A 25,451-nucleotide genomic window follows, 5' to 3' on the forward strand; every position below is an offset into this window, starting at 1 on the left:
TTGTTAAGCCTGGGGAGATTGTGGGAACTCTTGAATTTGTAGCCAGTAAGTCCAAAATGTAGGAAACCTGGGGATCCCCAGAGTGCAGTTGACTTCTGAAGTGAGGGAAATTTTATGGAAGACTGAGCTCTTCACTTGTGGGATCTCGTACCCATAAGCCTTGATGGTTAATGTCCAAATTGTATTGCAGAACACCCAGTTGGGGTGTAAACAGTATAGAGATGTACTCCATTTTGTTTGTTCATTTACCAGTTGATGGACATTTGAATTGCTTCCACTTTTTGGCCATTATGACTGGTGAATAATGATGATATGAATATTTACTTATTAGTGTTTGGTGGATATATTTTATTTCTTTTAGGTAGATACATAGATGTGAAATCCTTGTTTGTCTACTACATTTATGTTTAACTTTGTAAGAAATTATCAGAATGGTTTCCAAAGTGGTTGTGCTATTTTGCATTCTTACCAACACTTAATATTTTCTGTCTTTTTTAGTATAGCTATTCTGGTGGGTGTTAAGTGGTATGTCATAGTGGTTTTAGTGTGCCTTTCCCTAATGAGTAATGCTATATGTATCACTTGTAAATATTTCCTCCCAACCTGTGGCTTATCTTCTCATTTTATTAGTAGTATCTTTTCAAGCCAGAAAATTTTTATTTTGATAAAATATTATATCGCTTCTCGGCCTTTTGGTTAAGATCAAGTGATAAAATACTGTGTATCAGTTTTTATTTTGTCAGTTGTGTTTTTGGTGTTATATCTAAGAAATCTTGCCTAATCTAGGGCCATGAAGATATTCTCCTGTGTTGTTCTAAGGTTTTTGTAGTTTTTTTTAACTCTTAAATTTAGGCCTATAATTCATTCTGTGTTAATTGTTACCTATGGTGTGAGGTAAGGGTCTAAAAATATTTACCTTTTTGACTGTAGCTATCTAGTTGTTCAAACTTTTTAAAAAATTTTTCCCCTCAATTGCCCTGACACCTTTGTCAAAAAAAGTTTTTATTTCTGGATTCTCAGTTCAGTACAGTTGTGTTCAATTGATCTATATATCTTTTTTTGTATGCCATTAGTCATATTTCACTTTGTTGCACAGGCTGGTGTAGAGTGGTCCAATTATAGCTCACTGTAAGCCTCAAACTCCTGGGCTCAAGCGATCCTCCCACCTCAGCCTCCCAAGTAGCCAAGACTACAGGTATACCACCACTCCTGGTTACTTTTTAAAATTTGTGTAGAGACATAGTCTTACTTTATTGCCCTGGCTGGTCTCGAATTCCTGGCCTCAAGTCATCCTCCCATTTAGGCCTACCCAAGTGTTGGGATTACTGGCGAGAACCACTGTGCCTGGCCAGTATTGTCTTGATTATTGTAATTTTGTAGTAAGTTTTGAAATAATATAAGTCCTCATGCTTTGTTCTAGTTCCAGATTGTTTTGGCTTTTCTGAGTCCTTTGCATTTCCAAATAAATTTTAGGACCTGTTTGTTGGTTTCTGGAAAAAATCCACTGGGATTGAGGTGGAGATTGCATTGATCAGTCTGGGGAGAGTAGCCATTTTGATAATATTGATTCTTCCAATCCATGTACATGAGGTGGTCTCTTAATTTATTTGCATATTTCCTGTAATTATTTAAACACATTATACACTAACAGACAGATACACACACACACACACACACTCTCTCTCTCTCTCTCTCTCTCTCTCTCTTTCTCAATTTGGAAACTCTCTCTCTCTCTTTCATAACTAGCCTTATCATGCTTTCCTATTTCTTCCTTCTCTGCATCATGATGCCTTCCATTTTTAAATTATGTCTCACATAATCCTCTTACTTGGATTTATTTTTTTTCTGCCCTGCTTCCCACCCCCCCCACCAGAGTCTTAATCTCTCGCCCACACTGGAGTGCAGTGGCACAATCTCAGCTCACTGCAACCTCTGCTTGTCAGGTTGCAGCAGTTCTCCTACCTCAGCCTCCTGATTAGCTGGAATTACAGGCATGCACCACGACACCTGGCTCATTTTTGTAATTTTAGTAGAGATGGGGGTTTCGCCAAGTTAGCCAGGCTGATCTTGAACTTCTGACCTTAGGATCTGCCTGCCTCTGCCTTCCAAAGTGCTGGGATTACAGGCATGAGCCACTGTACCCAGCTGTGTTTCATTTTGTCAAACTGTAGTCTTGAATAATTTTTTTTGAAAATGGTCTATTCTTTATAAAATTTCATTTTGTCATCTCATTTGTTTTCTTGTTTGCCATATTCTAGAATCAAAATTATTTTCCCTCAAAACTTTGAAGATATAGCTACGTTGCCTTTTATATTCAGTATGTTGGCTGAGAGTTTGTTGAAAATATGATTTTATGTTTTCGTATATATGACATTTTTTGGAAACAGGATTTTTCTTTTGGATTTCTGAAAATTTAGCCCTAGCTGTGTAAAGTCTCTGTTCATATAGAGGTTTTCTTGATCTTAGCTTTTTAACTTTACTCATTTCTAGAAATTTTTGTTTATTCCTTTGTCATTCTAGACTGTACTTTCTCTAGAACTGCTTTTAGGTAGATGTTGCTCTGTATTTCATCTCTTACTCCTTCAGTGTATTCAGAGAATGTTCATTTTCTCAATTTTCTAACTCTGATCTGTTCATCTATCATCAGTCATATAGTGAATTCTTAGACTTCAGGGTTTTTTTCTGTCCTCATACCAGCCTAATGTTTAATTGATGTGACATCACACACACACACCTTTTTTTTTTTTTTGAGACAGTTTTCTCTTCTTGTTGTTCAGGCTGGAGTGCAGTGGCGGGATCTTGGCTCACCGCAACATCCACCTCCTGGGTTTAAGCAATTCTCCTGCCTCACTCAGCCTCCCAAGTTGCTGGGATTACAGACACACGCCACCACGCCCTGCTAATTTTTTTGTATTTTTAGTAGAGACAGGGTTTCACCATGTTGGCCAGGCTGGTCTCTTAACTCCTGACCTCAGGTGATCCACCTGCTCAGCCTCCCAAATTGCTGGGATTGCAGGTGTGAGCCACTGCAGCTGGCTGATTTTACATATTTAAAGCTGTCTTTGGTTGTCTTATTAAACATTTTCTTGAATATTAATTTTGTTTCTCAAATTGCCATTTCTCAGTTTCATGACATTGGTTTTTCTCAGAGATTAATTCTTAGTTTTATCTTTTTCCTGTTTGCGTGTGGAAGACTTTTGTGTTTGCATTGCTTGTTTCTGGGAGGGTGTGATATGTTGTTTGGTAGAATGTACACATAGGTTTTCTTCTGACATTGTGGTTTCTCTGTCTTTTTGGGGGACCAATAGCAACCTGGATTGGTATCTTCTTTCTTTGGTCCCAGTGCTACTGCTGTAGTCTCAGTACACGGAATGTCTCTTGTTTGTCATGAGCAAGCTAATGGGGAAGGGGAGAGAAGAGTTAACCCTGTTCCAAATATGGCTCCTAGTGACTCATTCTTTCCATTGATATGAGGCTTATTGCCTCTTCTTGTATCCATTGAATCTAGTACTTCTAGAATTTTAATTGCTCCTACCTCCTCTGCTCTTCTTTTTGTGAGTTATGTAGTTCGTCTAGTTTTCAGAAAGTTGTTTTCTTTAAACTATAGTGAATTCTTCTGTCATTCTTGCACCTTTTATGTTCCTCGTTCCTGTTCTGTTTCTTTTTTTTAAATGTTTCTATTTAAATAGTTTCTCCTGTTTTGTGTTCTCCATGAGGGGAAATATTCATTTATGCTTGAATGTGGTACCCATATAAAATTTTTTTCTGATACTGTTTTTCTATTACATATGCTCAAGTCTAAAATAAAAGATCTCATAAATTTTAACTTAGTTTTGGTTATAAAATAGTTTGCCTTTTTCAATAGTAATAATAACTTTAAAAATTTTTGTTCTGATTATGGTTTTGGGTTTGGGTTTTTTAAAGTGTTTCCTTTTCCTTTTATTTTCCAGCTCTTTTATGCCTTTCAAGATGATAGGTATCTGTACATGGTAATGGAGTACATGCCTGGTGGAGACCTTGTAAACCTCATGAGTAATTATGATGTGCCTGAAAAATGGGCCAAATTTTACACTGCTGAAGTTGTTCTTGCTCTGGATGCAATACACTCCATGGGTTTAATACACAGAGATGTGAAGCCTGACAACATGCTCTTGGATAAACATGGACATCTAAAATTAGCAGATTTTGGCACATGTATGAAGATGGATGAAGTAAGTAAGCAATTTTTTTTAAATGCCAGTGTTTTGAGGAACAAAAATAAATGAAATACATTAAATCAGGTCTTCATCGTTTTGAGCAAAGGTAAATTTAGTTTTCATAACTGTATACCAACCCAAACAAGATAAAACCAACTTATAACTGTTTTTAGCAGTCATTTATGTAGCTATAGAGTACCCACCAAGAAAAATAAAATCTTAGCTAACTTAGTTATCTTCCTCATAGACTGTTGACAAGCATTTGCTACCAATCAGAATTGGTTCATGAGTGTAATCTAGGTGAAGAAGGACACAAAATCTAAATTAAGGTAAATGGGTATTTCCACCACCATTGTTGTTTCTGCTTTTTTTTTTTTTTTTCTTTAAAAGAGGAGGTAAAAGTAAGTAAAGAAATTTATCTTACCACCTCCTGCTCACTCCTTCTACATCAACCATGCAGAATAAATTTGGGAACGTCATTTATTGTGATGCTTTACTTGTTGATCAATTCATATGATGATTAATAGGTTCAGTGTCATTAAACTTGTAGCTAATTATGATATTGATTTATTTTGATTATAAAATTTATATATCTTGCCCTATTCACTGTAAGTGTGCAGTAATTCTTGATGGAGAGGGATCGGGTTTTATTTCCTTTGTATTCCTTTGTTGGACCTAGGAGGTGACTTATAATGTTAATATATATTGACAGCAAACTGTATTTCATCTTTTGTATGTTTTTCATAACTTTCCAGTATGCTTATAAAGCAAATCCTATTTCTTGGTAGTTACCTAGTCAAATGTTTCTTTTGGTTAAGATAATTTTCACTCTACCTCTTAACTTACTCATGCCACCTGTATGACACTCACTTTGTTAATAATTCTACCTTTATCAGCATTCCAGCTTCTTCCAAGCTCATCTCAGATCTTACCTTGGCTTTAAGGTTCTTTCTAATAATCCTAACCAGACTGATCACTCTTTAATGTCATAATGTCCATAATTTCCTCACATAGTCAGAATTTGTGCTGTACTTTATAGGCCATTTCTCTCCATCTTAATCTACCCAGCTAAAACTTAGCATCCCTTTATGTTTTTGGTCTTCTTGATAGAGTCTGCTATTATGTTCTGCAACCAGTAATCGATGTTTAATAGGTAGAGTTTTTTATTGTAGCCAAAGCTCCCTCTTGTGGTATTTGGTATAATGTAGTGTGAAATGATTAACAGTGAAAATTATCTTTAATGAAAATGAAATATGAAATAATTTCCTAATAGAATGCTAAACTTGTTTATGCCTGATACACATAATGGAAGACGTTTTATGCTGTACTTCCATGAATGTATTTGGATTTTCATTAAACCAAAAACTTTTGGGGCTGGGGTGTAGAGAAAGAAATCATATCACATGTTTTTAGGGAGGATAAGGGTGGTTAAGGAGAGAAAGGTGTAGAGCAGGAGAATATGGGGAACAGGATGGAATATGGTACCTACAGAATAATGGTATAAGTATGTAAACAAATACTAAAATCAGCTATTGAAATGCGTAAATTGTCTCTTTACAAGGCAAAATTATGGCCTAATTTTGTTTACTGTTTTTACTTTTATTATTTCTAATGAATTTTAAAATATGGACTACTTCAAGAATTTGCATGTTATGCTTGTGCAGAGGCCATGCCAATCTTCTCTGTATCGTTCTAATTTTAGTATATGTGCTGCCGAAGTGAGCACTGTTTACTGTTTTTAAACTCAGGTACAGACAGTTGAGTTAATTATATTCCTTGGTTCATAGTTTATTGTCATGAGTAGTCAACACAAAGGCCTCATCTTGTTTTCATTTTATATTTTCCTCCCTTCTCTCTTTCCTCTCCCTAATAGGTAGCTACTATATGTTTACCATATACTCTTGCAGAGTATTATTGTAGTGTGCACATATGTTCTTAGTTGGTATAAACAGTGTCTTGCTATAGATGTCATTTTGTTACTCAGCATGGGTTTTATGTCTCTCCCTGATAAATGTCAGTTAGTTCATTGCTTCTTTCTGCTACTTTAGTATCTATCAATCAGTTTACCTTTTTATCCTCTGGATGTTGAATTTCTAGGTCACCTCCAAATCCCTGCTAATGGCAAGACTGTCTTGAACATCTTTATACATGTCCCATGTATATGCTGAGAAGGGATTCTCTAAGTATAAACATAGAAGTGAAACTATTGTATCAGAGGGTACATAAAGAATTGCCTGATCTCCAGAATGACTGTGAATGTTTGTAACTTCTTACCAGTAGTGCATGAGAGATCTTGTCTTCCCATATCCTTGCTAATACTTATTCAGTTCTCTAAGGGTTACCAGTTCCATTGATATACAGTAGTATATATAAATAATTAAGTTTATCTTATTGGACTAGGTTAGCCAAGGAAAAAGTAAATAAATAAAAATCAGATTAATCTTTTTTTGTTGTTGTAGACAGGGTCTCCTCTATTGCCCAGGCTGGAGTGTTGTGGTGTAATCATAGCTACTGTAGCCTGAAACCCCTGGGCTTCAGGATCCTCCCACCTTATCCTCCTCAGGCATTGCACCACCACACCTGGTCATTTTTTAATGTTTTGTAGGGACCGTTGTCTCCCTATGTTGCCAAGGCTGGTCTCAAACTCCTGGGCTCAAGTGATCCTCCTGCTTCAGCCTCTCAAAGTGCTGGGATTACAGATGTAAGACACTGTGCCTGGCCAGTTATGTTAATTTTGTAACTAATGATGACAAACCTCTCTTCATATATTTGTCAGTCATTTCTGTTTTGTGAATTACCTATTTGTATCTTTTAACTCTTTTAAATTGGTTTCTTGTTCATGCACAGCGATTCCTTATGTAATCTAGATAGTGATTCCACAGATATTGCTGATAACATCTTCCAGTGTGTTGCCCATCCATGCCTTCCTTTGTTTGAATAGAAATCCTTCATTCTGATGTAGTCAAAGATTTTTTTTTTTAACAAATACTGAGCTTTAAAACCGTTGTTTTACCCCCAACCTCCATTCCTTAAGCAATACTAAGGATAATTATACAATGTTTAAAAACAAAAGTTTTTTATTAAAACTATAGTACATTGAATTTATAATTTTCTATTGGTTGTTAACATGAATAGTGTTATTACAAGTTTCAGATTCAACACTTCATGTGCCTCTGTTTGATTATTGTTACTATATTAAAGTAAAGCCATTAGAAATGTCCATAGTTTTGGCCAGGCATGGTGGCTCACGCCTGTAATCCCAGCACTTTGGGAGGCCAAGGTGGGCAGATTGCTTGAGGCTAGGAGTTCAAGACCAGCCTGGCAAACAAGGTGAACCCCTGTTTCTACTAAAAATACAAAAATTAGCCAGGCGTGATGGTGCATGCCTGTAATTCCAGCTGCTTGGGTGCCTGAGGCATGAGAATTGCTTGAACCCAGGAGGCGGAGGTTACAGTGAGCTGAGATGGCGCCAGGCCACTGCCTCCAGCCTGAGTGACAGAGCAAGACCCTGTCTCAAAAAAAAAAAAGAAATGTCCATAGTTTTATTCTCATCCACTTACAGAAGGGATTAGCAAAGTAGAATACAACGGCCTGTGACTTGGTTTTATACAGCTTACGTACCAAAAATAATTTTTACATTTTTTAAAAAAAGAAGAAAAATGTGTGACAGAGACCCTGTGTGGCCTACAAAGCCAAAATATTTAGTCTGGCCCTTTATAGGAAAAATTAGCCAAAATTATCTATACTATAGACATACATGCACAAATTATTTTCAACTATTTTGGCTTCCTATAAAATGTTATGCCATGGATAAAAGCAAAAATAAAATACAACTATAAACTTATAAGGACTAAAATAACTTGTCACTTTCAGAATTAAGAATAATGGTATCTTATTAAATTCTGTAATTGATAAATCATATATTACACAACTTTCTGGATGCAGTTCTTCTATTACCCTTATTCTCTCAGTAAGAAAAAACTGATCTAAATGTGAGAGTCACGTTGTAAGATTCTTATGTGTAGATTTGTCTCAGTGAAAGCTGAGAGCTACTGCTATATTGGGTTTACTCTTTGCCTGTCATGCATTTTATAGCAACCGTTACCACCTTGTAAGAGTATTATTATATGTTAATATTTTAAATTACCTGAAGAGGCTGGGCATGGTGGCTCATGCCTGTAATCCCAACACTTTGGGAGGCTGAGGTGGGTAGATCACCTGAGGTCGGAAGTTCAAGACCAGCCTGGCTAACATGGCGAAACCTTGTCTCCACTAAAAATACAAATATTAGCTGGGTGTGGTGGCGCAGGCCTATAATCTGAGCTACTCAGGAGGCTGAGGCAGGAGAATCACTTGAACCCGGGAGGCGGAAGTTGCAGTCAGTCGAGATGGTGCCACTACACTCCAGCATGGGTGACAGAGTGAGACTCCATCTCAAAAAAAAAAAAAAAAAACCTGAAGATAGGATACGATTATTATCCATTAATATTCTAGTGTATGCCATTTGATTAAATAGAGACTGTCATTTTTTAAAAGCTAACTGGTAGCTTTTCTTAAAGTAATTTTTTTTAAAAATATGCATTTTCAAAAGGTTTCTCAGATTATTTTAAATATCAGATTCAATGTGTATTTGCTAAATGTATTTGATGTCTTATGGGCAAAAATATCATAAATTGAGAGAATTTACTGAAAACACTGAATTTACTGAAAATAGAAGAATATACCAAAAACAGAAGCTTTAGATGATTCTTCTAAAAAATTCCATTTACGGTTTTTCTTCTCCACTTTTATAGGAAGCATTTCAGTTGTTTTTAGAGTAACTCCAAGATTTTCAATTGACCAATTTTTTGTTTTCAGTTACTTATCTCTATATATCATAGTTTTTGTCCATGATAACACATCAAATATATTTAGAAAATACACATTTAATCTGATGCATTTAAAATAAAATAATTTGAGAAACTTTTTGAAAATGCATACCTGATTATCCTGCATTCCAGCTTAATACCCTTCAGTAGATTTCTGTCTTCAACTGAATTAAGTTTGAACTCCTTAGCTTGTCACATAAAATTTCTTCTGATGATACGACCCCCTGCCTGCTTTCGTACCCTGTTCTCTATCATTTGACAGTACTTTATGGCTTAGAAGTCTTGAGTTACATGTAGTTATTTCTGTACTATGATATATCATGATTCTTGGCCTATATATCTGCTGTCTAATAATTTGCCTGGCAAGTTCCCATTCATATTTTGAAACTCAGTCCACAGTTTGTCATCTTGTGAAAGCTCCTTAGGTTGGCTTCTTTGTCTTTTCCGCATGCCCACCTTGTGAGGCGTTTTCTTAGTTTTTGACACTGTACAATGTTCAAGACTTGTCTTATATTTTCTCTGTCTCAGCTCTGGAATCACCTGCTTCTCCAAGAAGCTCTGATTCTTTTTATTAAAGAGTGGCATTTAGAAATCAATAATTGGGTGCTAGATGTGCTCATTGCTTCTAGACTGTCATTACTTCTGGACCTTGTCAGCTGACAGACTTAGGGGGTATGTATTGTATATACTAAATGTACTAAACCATAAACCACATGCACACATGTTTATATTTAATTTTGTGTATGTCTCTATATATAGCATATTGAAAATTAGGAGTTCATACTGATAACTCTGATAACTCCAGCACCACTGGGTTTATTCTAGTCTCCCTCCTTTCTTTTTTATAGTTTCTTTCATGAACAGTAAAAACATTGCATTTCATTATCTGCAGTATATTTACGGATAATGCCCACTGTTGGGTGGGCAAAGGCTGGAAAGAAGGGAGTGATGATTAGTATGTGAAAGTAGTTTACTATTAGTATCTACTATTATATAGTAAATACTATTACTATTAGTAATTACTATATAGACTATAATAGTTTATAATCAATAAAAATCTTTAGTCCTACCTAAGATTTATTCTGCAAGTGGTTATTCACACTCATGGGCAGCCTACCCTTCCAACCTTCATTTTGTGGAACTTTACATTTAGTTGATTTGGATTTCACTGCATTTTCTTGAACATGTTTATACCAGGTTCTTCCTGTTTCTTTATTTATGCTCTTTTTTTCCTATCGAAATTGTCATACTGCCCTCTCTCCTTTAAACCCTAATTTATCCGTTCTTTACAGCCTAACCTGAGGCCAGTTCTTTCTTATCTTGCCCTTTCTTCTCCTCCCTCTGAACCTTTGAATGCTAAATAACTTTTCCTTCGGTTGCATGTGTTTGTGTGTGTGTTTGTCTCCAGTACGGTGATTTTAGTAGCTGAGTCTCATATAATTTTTTACAAGTCTAATTTCTATGGATGTATGTGAAATAAGGAAATTTTCTTTAACCTAATAAGGGTCTATTAGTATTTCCCCCAACAGAAGTCTAGACTATAGGACAGTCCATGATAAAAATTAATTGTATACCCTGCCTTTTGAAGTCAGGCACTGTCTTGTTCATCGTTTGTCATTTGTAATAATCCACACAAAGTATTACTCCCATAGGTTGCTCAATTATGTCCATAAAATTTATTTTTTAAATTTCTGTTCAAAGTAAAATAGCTTTAATTCTCTATTTGCTGTATATGTGGGAAAATAAAACCCAATTTGAGAATGAATGAAAGAATTTTTGAAATTAACTTCCCATGTTAACATATTTTATAGCACTTAAATAAAAAGTGCTATAAAGTTACATAAATTAGGTTTGCAAAATAGGTTCAACCTCCTTTTCTCAAGGTAGCCATAATACTTAGTATTTGGTAGTTTGTATAGCTTCCTTATGAGGAATGTGGGCAACACATTCTTTCCTGGGCAGGTGAAGGAAATAAATGGTACTTAAATTAATCCCTCAAATCATTGCAAGTTGAACAGAGCTAGGGGTGAGGAAATACCATTTAGCACTATGCTTCTCAAGTCATTTAATTTTGCAGCATGCAGACACACACACCCCTATAATGGTTATTGTACTTCTCAAAAAGACATAAGAGAGGGATTATTTTATTATCTACTGAAACTAAACACAAATAAGTGGTTTTAAAAAATCATCTTGCCAAATACATTGATACAACAGCTGCATATTTCTAAATGTATAGCTTTCAAACTTAAAAGATTTTTTAAATTTAAAAATTTGGTCTATTTCTTTATTTTTCTTCTTGGTAATTAAGATCCAGTTCTTTATTCAACCTCCAAACTGGGGCCCTTTGTTATCTTAATTGTTTCGGTTTATTCTGGAAATATGAAAGCGTCCTTTCTCTAATGATTCTTTTTCCCAAGCCAGAGTCTTTAAGACCACATTTTGTACTAATCTTATAACTATAGTGTAAGAAATAAGAAAAACAAAAATTGTCGATTTGTATGGAATCTCCATTTTACAACCTTTTTCTTCTTTCATTGAGGAAACCTCCTGTATTTTAGGGTTGACAGTTTATTCCTGATCTCCCATAATTTAGGCATTTTTCCAATGTATTGATTCTTTGTATCCCAGAGTCATGTCAGCAGTGAAGTTCTGTTGGTAGCAATATGTAATCACTGTATATCTAGTAATAAATAGATTAATTGCATTTATAAGTGTGTGTTTTTACACTGATCTGTTTTTTCGTTATCTTTCCTATTTATTCAGACGGGCATGGTACATTGTGATACAGCAGTTGGAACACCTGATTATATATCACCTGAGGTTCTGAAATCACAAGGGGGTGATGGTTACTATGGGCGAGAATGTGATTGGTGGTCTGTAGGTGTTTTCCTTTTTGAGATGCTAGTGGGTAAGTAAATATTTTAACTTCTTTTTTCAAAATCCTTCTTATAATACTTTAGTTCAGTCAAGAATTTGAGAATGTAAGGAAATTAATTGCCTGTGTCATAGGGAAGAATTGGATTTCTGGAAACTTGGAATTAGTAATATCTGATACAGGAAACTGTTAATTGGAAAATTAGTACCAAGCCTGATACTGGCATGGTGATTAAATAGAGTAAGTAGAATATAAAAAGAATTAAAAATATATCACCAGGAAATAGTTCTCCAGTAGACATTTTTGAATAAGAAGTAAGTTTACCGCTTCAGTGGGCCTTCATTCTAAAATTTTCCTTCTTTCTTTTTTTTTTTTAAGGCAGGGTCTTGCTCTGTTGCCCTGGCTGGAGTGCAATAGCATGAACACGGCTCACTGCAGCCTTGACCTCTCCTAGGCTCAAGTAATCATCCCACTTTGCCTCCAGAGTAGTTAGGATTACAGACACATGCCACCAAACCTGGCTTATTTTTTTTTATCTTTTGTAGAGAGTGGTCTCATCATGTTGCCCAGGCTGGTCTCAAACTCCTGACCTCAAGTGATCCTCCCACCTCAGTCTCCCAAAGTGCTGGGATTTTAGGCATGAGCCACCATACCTAGCCCTCCAAGATTTTCTTATCAATTATATTTGTTTTAATATTTAAATATAAGGCTTAATATTTGTCCCAATAGTAGTAGAGAAGTAAAAAATCTCTTTTTATGCAATTATATGATTGATTTTGTAAACGGTATTCCTTCTATTTACTACTTGCATATATATTTTGTTTGTAATTCTTGTGTAATAAATTATAAATATAGTGTTTACCATTTGATTATCTTGATAAACATATTTTATAATAAAATTTCAGTTTTAGAAAACTCAGGCAAATTTAATTCTTTCTTTTTTTTTTTTAACCAAATCAAAATTTGAAAGGCTGAAGTTTTTCAAAATTTTCATCACATCATAGATTTCATTTCTAAAGTTTCCCATTTCTAAGTACCAGAATCATAAAAATATTAATACCTTATGGCTAAGGAAGTCAGTGACTGAATTACTTGGCATGGGGATGAGAGTTGAAAATGTAGCTAAATCCGCTTTCCAAGGCAAGTATGTCAAGGCTAATAATATAATATGGAATTAATTAGAGTTAAACATATACTTTTTGGAATTAGAGAATATATTTTCTAAAAGATGACCCTAAAAGAAATGGTAGTATAAAACCTGTATGATAATAGATTATGGTTGTTGCTAGAAAATCAGAAATTTTTGGTAAATTGCAAGTTTAATAACTACTGTGGAACTTTTTTGTGACGTAAATTGCCTTCCCTTGGTAACCGTCTTGTGTATATATAGCATTGATCTTGTTACGTTTTGTTTCGTGTCATAGTATGACCTAACTTTATTTTGGACCTTTCAGAGTGAGTCTCTTTGTACACATCATATGGTCCCGTGTAGCTGTCTGTTCTCTCACCTCTGGCCTGATCTGATGATATTCTAGGTTGTGTCTTGTAATCTTTTGAAAATAGAATGTCTTCTCTTTTTTTGCCTAGACACTCTTACTAGGAATTTACAAAATAAGGCACTTTAGAGGAAGTAATTTGGCTCATTCAATGAAGAGGCTATTTAAATTCTCATGACTGCCAGGGTGGGTGGTGCTAGCTCAGCTCCGCAGGAGGCTGAGGCAGGAGGATCACTTGAGCTCAGGAGTTCAAGGCCAGCCTGGGCAACATATGAGATACTGTGTCTAAAAAAGTAGTAATTAAAAAAATTTAATGTAAGAAAGTTAAAAAATAAATTAAAAAAATAAAAAATAAAATCTTGAATTCAAAGCTCCCCTCTACCTTTCTTTCAACACAAACAAAAAATAACCTGAAGACATTTTTTGAAGTTTTAGGTTGGCTGATTTGAGAAAATCAGGTTTCCATTAAAGTTACTTGCAGTGTAGGTGTACTGGCAGGGCCTATAGCACTTGTGGATTTTGCTGAGTACTGGCCAATATGGTGCCTTCAGCATTTGCCATCTTTATACTTGCTTCAGTGCATCTATCACAGTCATTAAGAACACTGCATGGGGAGACCATTAGTGCCCTCTTTTAACTCTACCTATATGTCATTTTAAGTTAGTCACAGTCTGTCTCTCTGGGCCTGACTTCCTCTTATATAAAATAATAGAGCTGGTTTAACTCTTGGAGCAGCCCTGTCTGTCCATCCTATCATGATGGGAGTATTTATATCTATGCTGTCTAGTGCGGTAACCACTGGTTACATCGAGCACTTAAAATGTGGATAATATAACTAGGGAATTGTGTTTTTTATTTCATTTAATTCATTTTAACTTTAAATTGCCACCTATAGCTAGTGGCAACTGTGTTGTATAATGTAGCTCTAGAGAGTGATTTCAAAATGCTGATCCAGCTCAAGCATTAAAGGACTCTGGTCTGACCCCACATAGAAAATCCTTCTCTTGAACTGTTCAGTAAAACATTTCCTTTTTTATGTTAAAAAAAAAAAACATCAAATTCTGGAGTTATCATTGATTTTATTTTGCTTTTAAGGGATGAGGGATCATTGGTGGGTGTTACAATTTAAATATATTCTTCGTTTTAAGAATATAACAGTATGTCTGTTGTTTTGACTAGGACTCTGTGCCCATAGAATATTTGTTCTTCCATGCATGTGACAAATTTAAACTTAACATATTTAAATATTAGATGAAAAGTGTTTCATTTGCATTCTCTGTTACACTCAGTATCTTCTTTCTTGAAATTTTAGGGGATACTCCATTTTATGCAGATTCACTTGTAGGAACATATAGCAAAATTATGGATCATAAGAATTCACTGTGTTTCCCTGAAGATGCAGAAATTTCTAAACATGCAAAGAATCTCATCTGTGCCTTCTTAACAGATAGGTAATGTACATTGAGTTTCTTTGTAGAGAAGCCCTTTTATGTTTAAATTAGTACAAATAAAAGCATACCTCGCTTATTTACATATGAAATCAGTCTGCCTCTCATTATCCAAGTAGCATCTAATTCTGGGTTAGCCTTTTTCTAATGTTAAGCCATATGTGTACAGCTTATTTGTAATCTAACTCTAACCTTAACCCTCATGTCTAAAAAGGAAAAAAACTTGGTAAAATAATGGATTTAAAAGAAATAAAACTTTTATTTTGTTCACATTTTATCCTCCAGGCTGGTTAATCCATATTACTCTTATATAACTTTTGAGAGGATTTTGTGTAAATAAATACTCAATAGGTTATAATCTTAAAAACTATTTGTGTTAGACTTGAGAGTGCTCCCTTTCTAACCCTTTTTAATTTGCATTTGAATATGAGCAAGTCTATTCTGAAATTCTATACTTTTAAAAACAAAATAGGTGAACAAACATATGAAAACCTGCCTCAAAAAGAGAAGCTAGAAAACTGTTTTATTTCTCTTCCTTGGTTACTCCATTCAATTTTTTTCTAATGTCCCATTTTATATTTGTGATAGTAGTCATCCTTTCAAAGGACCAACATAATGAAGAGACTGCTCACACCCTTGTCCAAACTTACACATCAGCTCTGTGATCTTGGGGAAATTATTTTTACTTTTTTGAAAAATAATTTTACTCATCCATAAAACAGTGGGCTCAAAATACATAATGAATGGCCCTTCTAGCTTGATTGTGCCAAGATTCCTCATTGTTTTTTAACTTGTTACCAGCATTACTGCAGTGACTATCCTCATACATTCATCTCTGCATACTTTTTATAGATTAAATCTTAAAAGATGGAATTCTGGGATATGCATTTTAAAATTGGGTGATGTTACAAAATTGATCCCCAGAGAAGTTGTATCAGAATGTATTTTTATTAACAAAATTGTTTTCCCCTCATCAAACTGAATATTATAAAACATATTTCCTTTTTTCATCAAAGAGGATAATTATTTTTATCTATTAATCATTTGTAGAATGAAACTTTAATATCTGTCAGTTAGATGGTTGATGAGCAGTCAGTGCTGATAAACTCAAAGTAAAATGGAAATGATTATTTATATATTAAGACCTGGAGATCAGGAGATGTTATCTTTGAAAAGGAGGAGAGATGCCTCTTTCTAAAGGATAAGGTGGAAGAAGAACAAAGCCTGTATAATGTTTGATGTGGGAACTGAGCAGGATTGGTAGGGATGGTCATTATTTGTGGTGGATGATAAATTGTACCATAGGGTACACCTGTTTTATGTTAATGAAAGGAGTGTTGTGAAAGATTTGAGTTAATAGTTATGGGATGGGAGTGTGCAGTCTAAGGAATGATTGTAGGTGGAAAACAGATATTTTGAAAATAAGTTAATGCCATAAATACGGCTAGGAGCAGTTCCCTTTAAGGTCTACAGGTTTTCCTATTTATGTTAAACATAGCTCCAGGGCCATGTATAACACAAATGCGCTCTATTTCCATACACACTTCATTGAAGACTCAGAGGGACAAAGAATGAAATTCTTTGTGACATTTTTTGTATATGCAGAATAACTTTAATAAAATATACATGTAGAGAGATAATCTATCAGAATAAATATGGATAGCTCTAAACATAACATATGAATTCTTTTCAGGAAACGGAGAGATTTTTAAAACAATATTTCTATTAGAGAAGTTTTGAATAACTCTTCTCTGCCATAAGTTAGACTATGTTTATGTCCTGAAGTTATTGTCATTCAGTTGTGGCACATGCAGGTGAATTTTTTTTTTGCAAACTGTAGACCAAAACATTTTACTTTCCATGACATTTATTATGCATTGCAGTTTTTAAAATCTATCTAAAGAGATCACATGCAGTAACTTGGGACTGTTTATTTTTGAGAAACATTTAAGCTTAATCTTTTAATAAAAAGATCTCAAATTTACTTGTGATTCTTATTTTGGTTAAACTGTTGACATAGAGTTAATCTTTTTATTTTATCATTTTTAAATAATACAATCTTTAACCGCATCATTTAGGGAGGTACGACTTGGGAGAAATGGGGTAGAAGAAATCAGACAGCATCCTTTCTTTAAGAATGATCAGTGGCATTGGGATAACATAAGAGAAAGTAAGTCAATAAACCCAAATATTTTCTTTCCATCACATTTTAAAACTCATAAGTTGATTCCTTTTTTGAAATAACAAGCATGTTTGCTAACACTTAATGCTAACTCATTTTTAAATTGAGAAATTAAATTCAAATTTGTTCTGTGGCAATATTTATAACTAAATATTCCTCAATATCTTAGCAAACTATTAGCAATATTTCTCAACAGTTTTATAATAAACATTACACATTTCTTAATTTGCCAAGTTAAATTTGTAGATCTCAATAATTTTCAGAATCAAGGTAATATAATCCTTTAAATGTGTTTGAATTGATGAATCAGCAGTTAATTATGGAGCCAATACTCTGTTAAATACTGTGGTTAGCATAGTAATTTATATTTACTATGTATATATGTCATTGATTCATTTTAAGGGGAATAAATATTTCTGTTTAAAGAATGTAGAAAATTGAGGTCTCTAAATTCTGTGTAAATTATTGTTTCTTACACTTTTTAATAACATAATGTGCTGCTTTCCTCATTTAATTGATTTATATTTAAAACTGATCTAACAATAAATTACTTATAAAATTTTAATTCTGTGAATCGATAAAATGGAAAATGTGCTGCTACAAATTTATGTAGTGTTATAAAACAATAAATAATATATCATAATAAAATAGGATGATTTATATGATGTATTTTGGTCATGAATGAAATAATTCATTTCTTTTCTTTTAATAGCGGCAGCTCCTGTAGTACCTGAACTCAGCAGTGACATAGACAGTAGCAATTTTGATGACATTGAAGATGACAAAGGAGATGTAGAAACCTTCCCAATTCCTAAAGCTTTTGTTGGAAATCAGCTACCTTTCATAGGATTTACCTACTATAGAGAAAATTTGTATGTGGTTTATTATTTGTTAAATGTTACTGTTTAATGAATCTAGCTATAAGATGATATTTTATTTTGAGAATGAATTATAGAAGATAAAGTATTAATTTTTTTTCCAAAAGGACTATTAGCAGAAAAATTCTTTATTATTTCTAAATGTTATATGTTATTCATTTATACATTATTGCAGGATACCATTCTACATTCTTTTGGTGATATAGAGTAAAAACTAATACATGTTTTTGAAGAAACTTGTCATCTCATGAGGGATATAAGAGAATTACATAGTCATAAAGAAGGGTAGGATGTGACGGTTGCCTTAAGAAAGATGCTCAGAGAATCTGGGATGGGTCAGAAGAAAAATAGAAGTTATCTCTTGGGTGGGAATAGGGAGAAGTCAGGTCAGACCTCCGGGAAGAGGTGGCAGTTTAGCCAGGTCTAACAAGAAAAGGTTTTCAGGGGCTAAGATATGGGGAGATTAGGGGACAATTGTGAGGTGTTGAATGGCGGGAGCAAATGTTTGGAATGTAAGCATACATTGGGAGCAGAGTAGTGTAGTCCAGTAGCACTCAAACATAGAGCATGTGCTACTGTATGATGACTGTTTGGAAGACTTGATGAGACTGTGTAATTTTCTTGCCTGTAATCTCTTTATCTAGCAGAGAATCTGACATAGGATCATTCAGTAAACATTGGTTGACTGAAGTGAGTATTGGATGTAAGATTAGAAAATATGTTGAGACTGGGTGTGGTGATTCACACATGTAACCCTAGCACTTTAGGAGGCCGAGGTGGGAGGATAACCTGAGCCTGGAGTTCTAGACCAACCCGGGCAACAAAGTAAAATCCTATCTTTAACCCCCGACCCAAAAAAAAAAACGAGAAAAGGGCCAGATATGGTATTTGGCGCCTATAATCCCAGATACTCAGATGCTGAGGTGAGAGGATCGCTTGAGCCCAGGAATTCAAGGTTGGAATGAGCTGTTCCAGCCTGGGTGACAGAGTAAGACCATGTCTTTAAAAAAAAATAAAAAGATAGCAGAGTGAGTTTCGGGGAAGAATAAGCAACAGTTGATTGTGTGCTCTGCTAAGGGACTTTTGACCACTTGGCATTGGAAGCCACTGAAAACTGTTAAATAGTTGAATGAGGCATTAAAGATATTTAAGAAACATACAGAGAGATCCAAGGTGGCTGATCACTAGCAGCTCAGGCTTGTAGCTTCCAGTGAAAGCGCAGAGAACAAGAGGACGCCACACTTTCAGACGAATTTTTGTTGCTCAAGGACCAGGAGATTCCTAGCGGAGGAGCCCCACGGGTCGCCAGTGCGACTCTTGAAGCTGGTGCGGAGGTTTTGCCGGTGTTCCGGCGCGGCGGTTCTCGGTGCAGAGTAAACGGGACTGGGTCCCCTTTTGGTCGACGTTTGGAGCTCCAGGAAGGGGCAGAGCCACCCTGTCAGCTAATTGAAGAAGGGATTCAGGAGAGAAGCCAGACCGGAGACTCCCAGACAAAAGCACCAAGAATCTTGATACTGCTGTTTTAGCCGGTGCAGTGGGTTGCTCAGATTTTGGCACTGGGAATTAACATGTTGCACGTCCACTCAGACCTAATTTGAAAGTCGGTAATTACAAAGATGACAGGTGGATAAATTTACAATGATAGGAAGAAACCAGCGTAGAAAGGCTGAGAATACTCAAAATCAGAATGCCTCTCCCTCTACAGAGGATCACAGTTCCTCATCAAAAGGGAACAAGGCCTGATGGAGAACGAGTACATTCCATTAATAGAATTAGGCTTCAGAAGGTGGATAAGAAGAAATTTCTGTGAGTTAAAAGAACATGTTCAAGCCCAATCTAAAGAAACTAAGAACTTTGAAAAAAGGTTTGATGAAATCCTAATGAGAATAGACAATTTAGAGAGGAATATAAGTGAATTAATGGAACTGAAGAATACAATACGAGAACTCCAAGAAGTATGCACAGGTTTTAACACTCGAATTGATCAAGCAGAAGAAAGGATATCAGAGGTCGAAGACCAACTTAATGAAATGAAACGAGAAGACAAGATTAGAGAAGAAAAAGTAAAAAGGATTGAGCAAAGTCTCCAAGAAATATGGGACTATGTGAAAAGGTCTAATTTACATTTGATAGGTGTACCTGAATGTCATGAAGAGAATGAATCGAAGCTTGAAAGTATTCTTCAGGATATTATTCAGGAAAACTTTCCTAACCTAGTAAGGTGGGACAATACTCAACTCCAGGTAATACAGAGAACACCACAAAGATATTCCTCAAGTAGAGCAACCCCAAGACACATAATTGCTAGATTCACCAGGGTTGAAATAAAGGAGAAAATTCTAAGGGCAGCTAGAGAGAAAGGTCAGGTTACCCATAAAGGGAAGCCTGTCAGACTTACAGCAGATATCTCAGCAGAAACCATACAAACTATAAGAGAGTGGGGGTCAATATTCAGTATCCTCAAAGAAAAGAATTTTCAACCCAGAATCTCATATCCAGCCAAACTAAGCTTTATAAATGAAGGAAAAATAAAAAATTTTCACAAACAGGCAAGCACTCAGAGATTTCATCACCACCAGACCTGCTTTACAATAGCTTCTGAAAGAAGCACTATACACAGAACAGAACAACCAGTATCAGTCATCCCAAAAACTTACCAAAAGGTAGAGAGTATCTCCATAATGAAGAATTTATACCAACTAATGGGCAAAATAGCCAGCTAGCATTAAATGACAATATTAAACTCACAAATATCAATATTAATCCTGAATTTAAATGGATTAAATGCCCCAATCAAAGACATAGACATGCACACTGAACAAAAAGTGAAAACACATCGGCACTCTGTATCCAGATCCATCTCATAAGCAAGGACTCACAAAGACTCAAAACAAAAGATTGGAGGAAGACTCACCAGTCAAATGGAGAGGAAAAACAAAAAAACAGGAGTTGTAGCTTTTGTCTCTGACAAAATAGACTACAATAGCAACAAAAACTAAAAAACAAAGAAGGACATTACATAATGATAAAAGGATCAATGCAATAATAGGAGTCAATGATCATAAATATATATGCATCCAATATAGGGGCACCCAGATACATAAGACAAGTTTTCAATGACTTATAAAGAGACTTGGACTCCCACACAATAATAGCAGGAGACTTTGACACCACATTGTTAATATTCAACGGATCAACGAGATAGAGAAATAACAGGGACATTTATGATTTGAACTGAGATCTGGAACGAGTAAACTCAATATTTATAGAATTCTTCACCCCAGGTCCACAGAACATACATTTTTTTTAGTATCACATTACACCTATTTTGAAAGTGACCAAGTAAATGGAAGCAAATCACTCTTCAGCACTTGCACAGCATTTCACAGATTTAAATGAAATAATGGTTGGCTGTTGGTTTTTAATTTTCTTTCCCTATTCCTTCCTGTCTCCGCTGTTAAGCACAATTGTCGGCAAAAAAGAGGTTTTTAATACCTATTTTTAGATTGCATTCCAGCCTGGGCAATAGAGCAAGACTCCTGTTCTCTCCCCCTTTTCTCTTTCTCTTTCTTTCTTTAAAAAAAAAAAAAGAAAAAAAGGCAAGATGCAGAATAAATGAATGAATGAATGAAGCCAAAATCTCCTCCTTGTGCCATGCTATGAGAAAGGAGATGGAAAGTAACTTTCACCTACCAAACTTCCCTACCTCAGGCTTAAGACACATACCAACAGGTGCAACAACGTTTGTGTTGGGACATGCATCTTACTATACACATGCATCTTTAAAAAGACTTTTCCTGCCCAGGAAAAGATGCACATATCTAGTAAAATGCCTGTAATCCCAGCACTTTAAGAGGCTGAGTCGGGCAGATCACAAGGTCAACAGATCAATGCCATCCTGGCCAACATGGTAAAAAAAAAAAAAAAAGAGAAACATATTTTTGATAAACTTGGAGTATATCTATGTGTGTAGTGTGTAATGATCATAATAACCAACCATTGCAGTTTGCCCAGGACTGAGGGGTTTCCTAGGATGGGGCATGGGACTTTCATTCCAAAACCAGGAAAAATCCGGGCAAACCAGGATGAGTTGGTCACCCTAGTAATGAAAATGTTCTAAAAACTTTTGTCATGCTGGCCAAATGTTCTAAAAACTTTTGTCATGCAGGGCCAGGAAAAGCACAAGCATGGTATAGGCAGTAGGGAAGAACCCAGTTGAGAGAAACTGATAGTAAAATAGAAGTGATGATTTGCATTTTAAGACCTGGAGATAAAGACATGTTATCCTTATAAAGGAGGAGAGGTGTCTTTTTCTAGAAGATGGTGTAGAAGAATGAAATAGTTACAGAAACTATGACTTACAGGTGGTTCATGCCTGTAATTCCAGCACTTTGGGAGGCTGAGGTGAGAGGATCACTTGAGGCCAGAAGTTCAAGACCAGCCAGGGCAACATAGCAAGATCATTTCTCCACAAAAAATTAGCCAGGTGTAGTGGTATGTGCCTCTACTCCTAGCTACTTGGAATGCTGAGGCAGGAGAATGGAGTCCGGGAGTTAGAGGCTGCAGGGAGCTATGACTGTACAACTGTACTCCAGCCTGGGTGATAGATTAAAAAAAGAAAGAAAAATTAGATGATAAGTTGAAGAGGTGGGAAGTATAGTTTCATTTAGTGAGTCTGGTACAAACAAAATAAAGGACTGGTTATCTCATAATAGGGAAAGGCAAGAAAAGTTTAGCATTTGTTTATTTGTTTGTTTGCTTATTTATTGATAGGGAGTCTCACTCTGTCACCCAGGCTGGAATGCAGTGATGTGATCTCGGTTCACTACAACCTCCACCTCCCGGGTTCTAGCAATTCTCATGTCTCAGCCTCCTGAGTAGCTGAGACTACAGTCACCCACCATCATGCCCAGCTAATTTTTGTATATATATATATATTTTTTAGTAGAGATAGGGTTTCACCACGTTGGTCATGCTGGTCTCAAACTCCTAACCTCAGATGATCTGCCTGCCTTGGCCTCCCAAAGTACTGGGATTACAGGTGTGAGCCATCATGCCCAGCCCTAGCACTTTAAATTACTGAAAATGATAAAAATCTCATGAGGGAAAAATATTGCTTCATTTAAAATAATGTGTTGAAGTGAAAAGAGGAAAATCTGTGTTTGATATTTAAGTCTGAGAATAACTGGAATAAGACAGCAAATGTATTAAAATGAAATGTAAAAGAATTTATTTTCCGCCTTCCATATAGATTACTAAGTGACTCTCCATCTTGCCGAGAAAATGATTCAGTACAATCAAGGAAAAATGAAGTATGTATAAATTGTTACTGCTGTAGTTATTTCAGTTGCATGTTTAAATATTTTAATGATACCCATATTTTTAAAAAGCTAATTTGATGCTCCTTTTAAAATCAGCTGGCATTCCTTGTGTAATACAGTTTAACATAGCATTGCAATGCTTCTTTTATGTGAATAGTATCCTTATGCAAGGCATGATGGCCAGCACAAAGATGACTTCTGCATGGTTTTAAGCTTAGTTGAGTGCCAAAACTGATAAAATAAGTTTGTACACAACTATAATAACATTTAGAAAATTGACTTTTGTAATTTGTAAATGCATGCAAAGCTAAATCATACATGTATATACACATACACTTAAATGATGATGCTAGACATTTCCTCAAACATGAAAACTAAAAAAGCAGGTTGGATAATCTTGTTATGGTTTGTGTTTTAGGAATTTTACAGAATATAACCAGCATTTTAATATTTTAATATGTTTTCTGTTTTGTTTTGAATAGGAAAGTCAAGAGGTATGTTGATGTTGTCAAATATATTGAAAAACTGAGAAAAACTCACCACTCTCGCAATGTTTAAATATAGTCATACCATACCTAGCATTTGGAGTCCTACTTCTATCCAAGAGAGAAGTTCCCAACCTTTTCCTACCAAGTATCTCTTTTATTATTGTTCTGAAGATCTGTTGTATAAAATATATATTATGTAATTTTGTTTTTATTTATTTATTTATTGAGACAGAGTTTCGCTCTTGTTACCCAGACTGGAGTGCAATGGCGCGATCTCAGCTCACCGCAACCTCTGCCTCCTGGGTTCAGGCAATTCTCTTGCCTCAGCCTCCTGAGTAGCTGGGATTACAGGCATGCGCCACCATGCCCAGCTAATTTTTTGTATTTTTAGTAGAGACGGGGTTTCACCATGTTGACCAGGATAGATGGTCTCGATCTTTTGACCTTGTGATCCACCTGCCTCGGCCTCCCAAAGTGCTGGGATTACAGGCATGAGCCACTGCACCTGGCCTAATTTTGTTTTATCAAATATGTATAACTGGCAGCAAGAACTTCTGATTAGCATGTGATAACTGGTATGCTCAAATTATTGTAATGCAGTCATAGCCAAAAGCAATTAAACTTGACTGGTTCATTAGCCTATACATATATTTTCATTAAAGGAAAATAAAGTTTTGCTTAAGATAGATGCAGTATTAAAACCATGGAGAACCTAATCACTAGGAGGAATAATGGAAAGAACATTGTCATGGAGTCTAATAAACCTGCATTGATTTTTGGCACTGCCACTTACTAGCTCTGCTATCTCCGCCTGGTTATTCACCTTTTTTGAATTTCAGTTTATCAAGTAGATACAATAGTACCATCTTTGTAGGATTTTTGTTAGTATTAACAAGACAACATTTATAAAGTGCCTGACATTTTACCAAAGGCACCACACGAGCTCAAAAAGTTAAATTATTTAAAAAGTAAATAATGTTCCAAAAATGGATTAATAGTTCCTGTAACTTTATCTTGTTTAAAGACTTACATAACTAGGAAAAGCTGCTGAAGAGATGGCTTGTAATTAATTAGCTATCATTTATTCAGAGTTACTGATTACTCCACAATACTATGACCAGCACTAAGTAGGAAGATATAAGAGTGTGTTTTCTTACTTTCCACAGCAGTATAAGTTTGAGCATATTCAGTTGAATACTCTGAATATTTGTTTCAGATGTATACCTTTTATTTTTATCTGAGTAGCACAAATAATGACAATATTTTCAAGTAAATAATTCATAGAAAAGCAGCAGAGGATATCAGAGGTGAAATTCTTTATAATGATTTTGAAACTTTATATCACAGAACAATTCTGCCAAAGTTAGAGCTTCTTATGCATGGTCACATAAATGTGTTCATGCATACATGTGTACTGTGATAGAAGGCAAGAGGTGGAGGAGTTTTTCCCTTTATCAATATAAGTCACATTAAGAAGGTACAAATACGGTGCCATTATGAGGGACATTGTGTAGTGGAAAGACAAAATAAGCTTATCATTGTTTTCTTTAAGCCTCTCATTTTTAAATATGACCAAAATATATAATTAGAGTTTCTTGTTTTTTGACAGATTCAGAAAAAACTGTATACATTAGAAGAACATCTTAGCAATGAGATACAAGCTAAAGAGGAACTGGAACAGAAGTGCAAGTATGTT

At 35.3% G+C, this 25,451-nt stretch overlaps 1 protein-coding gene and 1 non-coding gene across 15 annotated transcripts in view; one reads left to right on the plus strand and one right to left on the minus strand.

Moving 5' to 3' along the window:
* Nucleotides 1-25,451, plus strand: part of ROCK2 (Rho associated coiled-coil containing protein kinase 2) — a 154,760-nt gene that overhangs the window by 97,214 nt on the left and 32,095 nt on the right. For all 14 annotated transcript variants that reach the window (XM_054245207.2, XM_078349942.1, XM_035273222.3 and 11 more), the window contains 7 exons: nucleotides 3,951-4,211; nucleotides 11,831-11,975; nucleotides 14,751-14,889; nucleotides 16,965-17,056; nucleotides 17,781-17,940; nucleotides 23,198-23,258; nucleotides 25,365-25,444. In XM_054245207.2, the coding sequence (XP_054101182.1) occupies nucleotides 3,951-4,211; nucleotides 11,831-11,975; nucleotides 14,751-14,889; nucleotides 16,965-17,056; nucleotides 17,781-17,940; nucleotides 23,198-23,258; nucleotides 25,365-25,444 (938 nt within the window). The remainder of the gene's footprint in view (nucleotides 1-3,950; nucleotides 4,212-11,830; nucleotides 11,976-14,750; nucleotides 14,890-16,964; nucleotides 17,057-17,780; nucleotides 17,941-23,197; nucleotides 23,259-25,364; nucleotides 25,445-25,451) is intronic.
* On the minus strand, nucleotides 5,816-5,922 carry LOC118147519 (U6 spliceosomal RNA). Its single transcript, XR_004733973.3, has one exon. It is a non-coding gene; the product is annotated as a U6 spliceosomal RNA (small nuclear RNA).

The sequence above is a fragment of the Callithrix jacchus genome, chromosome 14 (assembly GCF_049354715.1).
Source record: "Callithrix jacchus isolate 240 chromosome 14, calJac240_pri, whole genome shotgun sequence".
Taxonomy (NCBI): domain Eukaryota; kingdom Metazoa; phylum Chordata; class Mammalia; order Primates; family Cebidae; genus Callithrix; species Callithrix jacchus.